The sequence below is a fragment of the Pyxicephalus adspersus genome, chromosome 4 (genome assembly GCF_032062135.1).
Source record: "Pyxicephalus adspersus chromosome 4, UCB_Pads_2.0, whole genome shotgun sequence".
Classification (NCBI taxonomy): domain Eukaryota; kingdom Metazoa; phylum Chordata; class Amphibia; order Anura; family Pyxicephalidae; genus Pyxicephalus; species Pyxicephalus adspersus.
The window spans coordinates 14,671,064-14,681,500 of NC_092861.1; the positions used below are offsets into that span (position 1 = coordinate 14,671,064).

The 10,437-nt window shown below is 40.4% G+C and overlaps 1 protein-coding gene across 4 annotated transcripts in view; it reads left to right on the forward strand.

Moving 5' to 3' along the window:
* Positions 1 to 9,822: 9,822 nt before the first annotated feature.
* The window catches only part of ATAD2B (ATPase family AAA domain containing 2B), an 87,135-nt gene continuing 86,520 nt past the window's right edge, over positions 9,823 to 10,437 (forward strand). For all 4 annotated transcript variants that reach the window (XM_072407473.1, XM_072407475.1, XM_072407474.1 and 1 more), the window contains exon 1: positions 9,823 to 10,109. In XM_072407473.1, coding sequence (XP_072263574.1) covers positions 9,999 to 10,109 — 111 coding nt within the window. In that variant the 5' untranslated portion in view covers positions 9,823 to 9,998. The remainder of the gene's footprint in view (positions 10,110 to 10,437) is intronic.

Genomic DNA, 10,437 nt, shown 5'->3' on the forward strand with positions numbered 1-10,437 from the left:
ACGTAACTTAATAATAACACAAGATAAGGTCACGCCTGTTCTCGCGAGAAATTGTACAGAGACGCCTTTGCCTCCATTTTTGTTAAGGGAAACTATTTAGTTAAAAGCTTTTAGCAGTAAATAATTGGAAAAGTTGTAAATTTAAAACAGTGATTTCATGAATTATACAGGAGTCTGCTTTGGAATAGTAATAATGAAATATTAAATAATGTGTAATTGATGGAGGATACTGTAGTATGCTATTTCCAATAAAAATAAGCTTTAAAAAGACTCTGTCTACCTTGTACTGTATACTCCATGTAACATGTCACATACTTCTGTACATCATACATATCATATATATCATGTATATGTTGTACCTTAGATAGTTTTGGGCCTAAACCTTTCACCCCTTATCTTATGTAATACAATACATTCAATTCAATTCCAATTTTATGGTTATTAACTGCTTCTGGACGCCAACATTCCCTAATAAGCACCTGAGATGGGTTATAGGTCGTACCAGCAGAGTTTTTTAGGCCTTTGCTTGCATTTGGAAACAGAGCATTTTTTTAACATATATATGGAATTATTATTATTACACTGTATTTATATCGCGCCAACATATTACGCAGTGCTGTACATTAAATAAGGGTTGCAAATGACAGACAGATACAAGCAATGACACTAGGAGAAGAGGACCTGTTTACAATCTAAGAGTAGAATCCATGTAGGTAGCTGGGATGCATAATCTAAAAAAATGTCAACACTACTGCAAATAAACACCTGAAAAAAAGAGAAAATCAAACCTGTTTGTTACAATGTAAACCAAGTAAGTGGCTAGAGGTGGTTAACCTCAGTGGTATCAATTAAAAAAAAATTCTTGCTTCTGGGCTAATATCGGACGAGAATCTGATGTGTGTACAGCGCTCGTCATTCATCGTCTGAACGTCTGTCCTGGCTGATCCAACGATGATGAACGAGGAACGATCGTAATGCAAGTAAAGGGAGAGAGCACAGCAGGGTGCCTCTCCATCGTTCCCCTCCTCCCGTCTCCATAGAGAAGAACGGTGCTGTATGTACAGAACTTGTTCATGCATCATTCAGTCTTTTGCTGTTGGAAAGGATCGGGAAAGATCCTTTCCAATGACAATCCTAGCATGTGTGTACCCAGCCTTATGTTTTCTCTGAGATAATGAAGATATATAGATATACTCTCCATAAAACGGCTTTCATGTTTTGCCATTATTAGAGTGTGTGTTGGTGGGGGGGGGGGGGGGGGTCTACCACCACACTGTTTCTACTATTTGTTCCCCAGCCATATTCTTTTTTATATATGTGGACTGATATGTTTCTGCATGTGAGGTCAGAAGTTCCCACCTCAATATGTTCACAGGAACAGAGGTGTAAACCAAACACAGAATTCTACTAAATTGCATCGTGACATCAGAACATGGAAACATTTTTGGCAACTAGAAGAATTGAGGTTCTTCATGTGAATCATAAATTCTCATTTACCATCCATATGACTCCACTTGGAACCAGCATTATCTAATGTATGGGTTTGCTCATATACTACAGACATTGTTCATCTGCTGGATCATAGCTAAAGAATTCAGAAACAAAGGAGGTTGTGCATAAAGTTTACACAAACACTACAGGTTATGGACATAGAATAATCACAACATGTGGGACATAGTCAGGGGGTATAAATGTACTGCAGGCAGAGGCTGTAGACTCTGCAGACACAATATATGGCATTGTAAATGAACACATACACACACACACACAACCATGTGTGTTTAAAGAATGACGTATAAAACAGGAGAAGGTCATAAACTGCAGACACACAAGAATTTAATATTATTATTTATATTTATTATTATTAATTTGCATACATTTAATTTGCTCTTTCCCCCATGTGCTCTTGTACCCAGGAACAAAGCCACTAGGCATGTTTCTAAAACAAATACGAATGTGTCATAAGTATATCATTCCAGATGAAAAACAGTTGAAAAAAGCATGTATATACTCAAGTATAAACCACATTTTTTGTCCTCAGACTGCGATTAGAAAAATAATCTTGGTTTATTCTCTGGTCGGATCTTGTCACAGCGTGTTACCTGAATCACACACCAATAAAAACTGCACTTGTCTCCAGCGCCAGGGTTTAATAAGTGAGAGCAATCAGAAACAAGTACAGTAATTAAAGAGTTTGTTACACACTATACATGAAGGCACAACTCTATCTACTGGTGACCAACAACCAAGCACAAAAGATTATGTAAGAGCAAGTGACCCATCAATATTATTAGTAATAATAATAATAATAATAATAATAATGAACAGGATTTATGTAGCGCCAACATGTTATGCAGTGCTGTACATTAAATAACCAACTAAAACGTAAAAAATACTTTAACCTGTAAAAAGGAAAAAAAGGTCCACAGCCTGAGATGATGTGATTCCACCGGAGAATTTTGCTAAAAATCAGACACTGCTATATAAACAGACAACCTTGTTTATTATTATTTGCATTATATTTGATAACACTGTTTATGATTGACCAGAAGCCTGGGGAGGATGACTTTGAAGACTTTGTTGGATGTATTTAGAGCCCTTTTGAAGCATTTATAGCAACCATTTGTTTGTCATTGATATATTTGTATTTTAATATTTGTAAATAAATTATAATATATTTTATATTGTAATATGTTTGAGTCATTTGAATCATTTTTAGTAATAACAGACATCCTTGTTTCCATAGGGTTGAGTGGAATAAATGAAGCTGATTTGCTAAAGGTGTTGATAGTATTCACACAATAAAGTATGTGTGGAGTCAATCCAATTACCAATCATGTGAGAAGATAATCCCCATTTGGTTATTTTACCTGCAAGTGATTGAACAATTGAGTGAATAGTTACCGGTATACAATTACTTGCCTGAACATTTATAATTCCTAAAGCTGCGTACACACTTCCAATTTTTGTCGTTGGAAAGGATCTTTCACGATCCTTTCCAACGACAAGGGAGTGCACGATGCATGAACGGTGCTGTACATACAGCACCGTTCATGCTCTATGGAGAGGGGAGGGGGAGAGCGACGGAGCGGCACCCTGTTGCGCGCTCTCCCCTTCCCTTTCATTAGGATCGGCTGTCGTCCATCGTCCGTGGATCCGGCAGGTCGGTCGTCTGGACGATGGACGACACCGACTGTACACACGGCAGATTTTCGCCCGATAATTGGCCGATGCCGATTATCGGGCGATAAAAATCTGACATGTGTACGTAGCTTTAGTCTTTACAGACTGGAACGGTGAAAGCTTTTAGAAAGGACAAAGGCAGATTTAGGAAACATTTGAAAATATACAATTTTTTTTGTATCTGCGACTGCACAATAAATTAGGAGGTACTCATGTTTGCAGGAAGGAAGTTAGAGGAGCCAAAAACAAACAGCACCGCAAAGAGCACTCCCCTCCTTAACATGTTATGCTCTGACATACTGCAAAGGTGGGGGGCATGTAAATGTACAGCACCCTCCCTTTCTGTCTTGATTGAATGGGAGTGCAGAAGGAGCCCTTTTTTAATAGTAGAAAATAAATTGCTGATCTCACGCATGCGCACTGAGATCGGCAATCTTTTCCCCCAATCTACATTACCTGATCTCGCACCTGTGCAGTGATCGGGTGATGTATGAAGAAGAACCCGGAGGAAGGGTGAAGAAGTCAGCCTCCAGAGCTTCCTTTGCTCCGGGCTGAAGAAGGATACCAGAATGACGTGGGACCCAAACGAAGAGACCTCCCGATGGATCAGCGAATCTGCTGGATTAAAGGGAATTTTTTATTTTGTGTTTAGTTCTGCTTTAGGCAATCAGCAGTTTGTGGCTTACAGGTCAGTTACTATCGACTGCAATGATCTTTTAGACTATCTGTAAGGGTGACATTGTTCCCACTGGCCAACCAACCAGCCAATCCCTCTCGTAGAGTTTGGAGTCTACTGAGAAGAGGCTTTCTTCCTACTGACTGCCACACAAATATACTGTGAGCTGTGGTTATACTAATTATAGAAGGGTTTCCCTAAAAACCATGGGGTTTCCCCGTGTCAAAAAGATTGAGAAAAGCTGCATTATTGCATAAAAGAAAATTAACTAGGCTATTCTTTTTTTTTAACCACCATTGCGGTGTGCAAGGTGCATGGGGTGTAATTAAAATAAGGGTGAATTTACACTAGGAGTGTTGCGTTTAGCATATGTGAAAGTGTGTTAAACACAATCCATTTGTGCATCCTGGAAGAAGATGGTGACGTCAACCCTGTGACCAGGGCATGAACTCTTTTGGGTTGCTAAAATAAACATTGTCCTGTATTTTTATTGGCAAGTGGTTGTCAAGGGCAAAACCACGCTACTAAATTTCTTTTAAAGGTTTCCTTCATTTCTTTGCAAGGCACTACAATGCATCACAGACCTGCTACACACATATGAAGTTGTGAATTCATTGTGATTCACTGCTGAACTGCAACAAAATGCACCATAGAGGTCTTGGTATAAATGAGTTTTAAATGTCTTTGCAGCACATCAGCACACAAAATACATAACAGTGTATTCCCAGCCTCAAGGCTTCCCTCTTTCTCACATTCTGAAATTTGGATATCATCTTTTGGACTATTCATAATGAAATATACTCCCTTATCATACTGTGATTTTCTTTACCCCAGCATAGCCTAATTTACACCCATGGTCATTGTAGCTAGATCTCAATCCTAACTGGACTACATTTAGTTTGCTAAAACTAATGCATTATTATTATTATTATTATTAGAAATATTTTTATTAATAATAATAATAATAATAATAATAGTAATAAAAATTAAAAATAATAAAGCGCCAGTATTTTACCCAGCTCTGTACAATAAATGTGATAGAAAAGATAGACAGATACAAACAATGAAACAGGTGGAGGAAAGAACCCTGAGATTTTACGTAGTAGCACAACAGAAGTTTGTTTGATTTTTTAAATGCTATTTTGAATTTTTTTTTTTTTTTATTGGCATCTCCTGAAAGATGTCCAACAATAGCTTTGCAGCCATCTACACGAATTCTTTCCCTCCTAATCTGCATATCATTCCAGATAGTGACAATTAATTTGCAGATCCTTATCATTCCTCAACTTTTTATTACCCAAAGAACAAAAAGAAGGAAATTGTAACAATGCTAGGATCAACAAAGGAAAGTAGTACCAAAATGTTAGCAAAGCCATACAAAGATAAAATAACAATGGCTGTATAACAAAAACAGTGTTTGCACATTTCTATTCAAGGTGAACACCTTCTCCCCACCATTGTCCAACAGATCATAAAAAAATCTAATCTATATCTAAAACCTATTTAATGGAATCAAGCAAATATGGACACCTGATATTGTCTTCCACCCTCCTTAAAAGGTGATATCATTGCAAGGGGACTGTCTGGACTAATTACTTTGCCTTCAAATCCCTCCACAGTTCTTGTCCCACTTACCTTTCTGACCTGGAAAAAAAAACACCCTAGCTGCTCTCTTCGATCCTCCAATGACCTACTAATGACTTCCTCACTCATAACCTCATCACACACACGGCTCCAAGACTTTTCTAGAGCTGCCTCAACTATCGGAAATGGTCCTCCTTGTCCTATTCAGCTTGCTCCTACTTCCAGGTGAAAACTCATCTTTTCAGACTTGCCTACCCATCTTCTTCTGTCCCTTGAAATCCTCACCACTTCCCACCATTCCATATCTCCCCTCCTATTGTCTGATACTTCCCCACCTACTAGATTGTAAGCTCTTCGGGGCAGGGTCCTCTCTCACTCCTGTGTCACTGTCTGTATCTGTCATTTGCAACCCCTATTTAATGTACAGCGCTGCATAATATGTTGGCACTTTATAAATACGGTTTATTATTAATAATAATAACAATAATAATAATAATTGGCACTGGCACTCTCTGGCGTTGAATCAGTGTTCCCTTGCACCCATAAATAGTGCTGGCTATTTAATTTTGCTTGGACAGGGTCTCTTCAGTAAAGTTCTCAAATGTTTCTAATTTTTAAAGCAAAAAGTGAAAAGGACATAAAACAATAGTTATAATTCACAACAGATGATAGATTCCTGGGTGTCATTATAATAGAAATGCTCATACATTCAGTATACATTAGTATGTAACATGTAGCTATGAAATATAATACATCAGGTTATAAATTCCTAAATTTGACTTTATAGCAGCCTCTTGCAATCCCTGTACAGCAAAGATGAGTCGATGGGCTATATCACTCACCGCTCATGCACTGATTTCCACTTGGACAAACAATGCTTCACCATATCCGGGCCATCTGTGTCCATATGTGTCCCCCCTTACCCTACACACAAATTCCAGTCCAGTCATCTAAAGGGTTACTGGAGAGCAGTGTTGCCAACCGTCTGTAAATTCCATTCGCTCCCACTGACACTATCAATGCTGAGGTATTTTTTCCTCCTACTGCTCCTCTGCCACTGTAAGTGATATTTCAATGTGGCACACAATATGCTCTGCTAATGAAGCGTTTAACTTGCTGGGGTGCACTAATGACATATATACATGTATACGGTGCAAGCAGAAGTTTATGTCCGGCCATAATTTTTGTTTTATTGTTGTACAAATCAGGGATGCCTATCAGATTATTTTGTGCTGTATGAGCCCCTTGGGGTAATTTCTCTTCACTTATTGTACTAGAGATTCAATAGGAAATAGGAGGAAATTTCTCCTAAATGAACAACAGTTTTATGTCAAAAGGAACTCCAGGAACAAGTGTCTTTGGCAGGACACATGTGGAGAGATGCTATTGTGAGACTCCATAAAGGCTGTACATCCTAGAGGAGCTAACTGAAATACAAAAAAAGCTTAAAAGTCCTGTTAATACCCACAAAGATACCAGGCTTCATAAATTCTCAAAATTCTAATACGGCCAAGATCAATATGCACAGACATTATCTTTGTAAAAAAACTTTTGAAACATCCCTTGGGAATCTATCCCGACATGGTGGCTGACAAGTTTTAGATGCACCTCTGGTTGCATTCTAAGAAACGATTTACAGCTCTGCCTGCAAAGGAATCTCCAAAACTGAAAAGATACGGGACAAAAGATTCTGGGGAGAAACCATTGAAGTCCTGTAGTGAGCAGGCTGGATTTTGACAGGACAGGACTAGTAAAAAATATAAATATCTGTGAAGGTGATAGATGGCAGATACATCCTGAGAAGCGGGTTAAGGGTTATTCATCTGGTGTGTGTATAGATAAAGAGGATAAGAAAAGTTTATCATCGCTAGGTTGGTGTCTACCCATTGGCCGAAAATTGTACAAAAGTATGGTCAGACATGGTGTAAAGATATAGACCAGCCCCTTTCAACCTTGAAATAATTCTTAGGGAACCCCTACTATTATTTATGATATGCCCAAATTATGGTATAATAGCCTGGCAGTCAATGGGATTATTACGTCCTATATTCTTGGCCAGTGAAAAAAAAAAAATCCACCCTATGTAGATAATTTGTGTCAGCAGTCACCAACCGTCCTGCAAGATAATTTTAGTGATCAGCGGCTCGGGCCGGTGCTCCTAACCCTGCTGGGGGGCACACCCGCTAGAGCCGTGGACCATGTCCCCCGTATTGATCCAACCCGTCTACTCTCCCATCACAGGCTCAGAGCCTGAGGTCCAGATTCCGTGCATTTGGTGGTCTGTAGGTCCGAAAAGATTGGCGACCACAGGTGTTAGTGGTAATTGACCTGAGAGGCACAATTAGTTCATTTGCAAAGAAACCCTTGGCAACCTTTGGAGGAACCCTTGGAGCCCTAGTTGAGGAACACTGATGCTTGTTTTAGCCAATGAAGAGACCCTGAACACTAATTAGAGACAGATGGTGTTGCCCACAAAATACAGTATTCTCTAGCCTAGCCCTTTTATGCCTGAGCCCCTTTTAAAATAATTTCAGGTCTTTGAGAACCCTGCTTAAAACAATTTATTGGGGGTTAGTGGGGAAAAAAAACTCTTAATGGCCAGATGGAAAGAATGATCCCTTACAATGGTGCCTAGAATACTACTCTTATAGACAACTAAAAACATTATTGGAGTCATGCTAGAGCATGTAGTCGTCTTTTGGCATCTCAGATTTTATGACGTCTTACAGCGGTTTTGCAGCTACTTCTTATCTACAAAAAGTCATTAGAGTCATACAGCTGGCTCTATCAAGCGGTGTTGGCACCAGAATTATACAAGCATCCTCAAATCGGAGGTCAATTAGTCAAAACTTAAGGAACCACTAGCAATCTCTAGAGGAACTCTTGAGTTCATTGAAACCCTGGGTACAATGATTTCTATAATCAGTCATGGCTCCTATGTGCTGTGTAAACAGCCTGACATCTGACACTTGCTGGGAGGTGTATGTCTGGCCTCTGAACCAGACTGACATCTGTATATTGGAGATTGTAAAGGGCAAAGGTAGTCCCTATCCAAACAGATTGGTGTGTTAAAGCTAAACAATTAGCAGCCACCAGTCTAGAATGGTGACTGGTGAAAGGTTGAGAATGAGGAAGCTCTTTCTTATGATGGAATAGACCAAGTTGTTTCATTCTTATGCTGTTTGGGTGAATAAATAAATGCCACAAAGTGCATTCAGCTGGATGTGTCCTTGCATGACTTGCTGTAGGAAGCTGAAACTAGGAAGAACAGGGCCAATTAAGGTTGTTACATGAATGCACAAAGGAAAGCACATGTGTTACAGAACCTGTAATGCACAACACTTTATCTTCCCCCACCTCCTAGATTGTAAGCTCTTCGGGGCAGGGTCCTCTCCTCCTGTGCCACTGTCTGTATTAGTCTGTCATTTGCAACCCCTATTTAATGTACAGCGCTGCATAATATGTTGGTGCTATATAAATACTGTTAAATAATAATAATAATAACTTGCTACCATGTGATGAGATCTCTCCCTTCAAGATAGTTGACAATGCATTAGCCAATGATGTTTGTACACACACAAGTCTTCAGCAAATTCCCACAAAGCCACCACAAGGAGCACAATGTCCAGCTAATTTCCTTTACGGCCAGTCTGCCATTAGCTGTGGGCATCTTTTGGAGGCCGGTAGAATTGATGGATGTTTATAGGGCACCAGGCAGGAGGGAGAACATTGGATGATCTCTATAGGAATAGTGTCATCAAATTCAGAACTTCCTTTATTAGAGACTCAGACTTTTCCGGGTGGAGTTAGAAAATCTCATTGAAAATTGTATTTGCCTGGAACCCTGGTAGACTTTTTTTAGGGCCAATGGGGATTTGGAGACTTGGAGATTTACAGGTCTTGGAATGCACCCCAAAAAATTGGGCAACACATTAGTTTACTGGGTGATAGGTCTGGTAAACATGTAACCAAGACAGACATGTGCTGCTGGCAAGGCGGGTATACCATTGCTTCTACTACACTCCGTCAGTCACAGACAGTCATCATAGCGTACAATGCTGGACCAGCAGTCCTGCATTGTGATAATATTAAGGCCTAATTAGTTTGAAAGGTGAGCGAAGCATGCCAGCAGCTGTGGAAGCAAGGGATAGGGCAGATTTATATATACAATTGATTTTTGAAGTAGTGAGGTACTGTAGGGTAATTCTGATGATGAAGTCTAGTTTCAATTTGATCCTAAAAATGACATTTGCTGCACTTTTACAGTCTGTTTTAAGACAGACACAAAGATGGCGTCCTGGGCTTCACCCTTTGTCACGTGGTCAAAAGCTATCCATAAAATGGCATAGCGCGCCCCCTGGAGTTGCTAGGAAGCCATTGCAACCAGCTGGAAGTGAGAAGAGAAAGGGAAATGGCGACCGGCGGTGGCTGTGCCTGATCCGGGGGGAAGCCGGCTCTGATCTAGCGGACAGTGTGCGGGAGCCGTGCATGCTGGGTGCCCCGGGGGCCGGGGAGAGGATAGGAGCGGGGACAGGGCTGGACGGAGCCAGACACCATGGTGAAGACCCGGCGGAGCGCCCTGAAGGGCCCCGACGTGAAGTTTATCTCATCCCGGACCCGTTCCGGGCAGAGCCGGCGTCTGGCGGCCAGAGCTCAGCTGAGTAAGGTGAGAGCGGGGAGGACGGCTGGGAAGAGGCCTTTGTGTCTCCTGACTGGGGGAGTTCGCAAGTCCGCCCGCCCTATTCACCTCCTGAGGAGAACCGGGCCGCCCGATAACAATGTACCGAGTGTCCGTATATATCATGTTACCATAGTGACGGGTTCTATCATTCTTATAGACTGTTACCATAGCGACGGCATACAGTATGCTGACTGGGCCATATACAATATACATACATTGCCTCATAATATCATATAATATTCATATATCACACCAACATATCTGTAAATAATGCCCATATACCGCCTCATAATATAATATTCATATATCACAC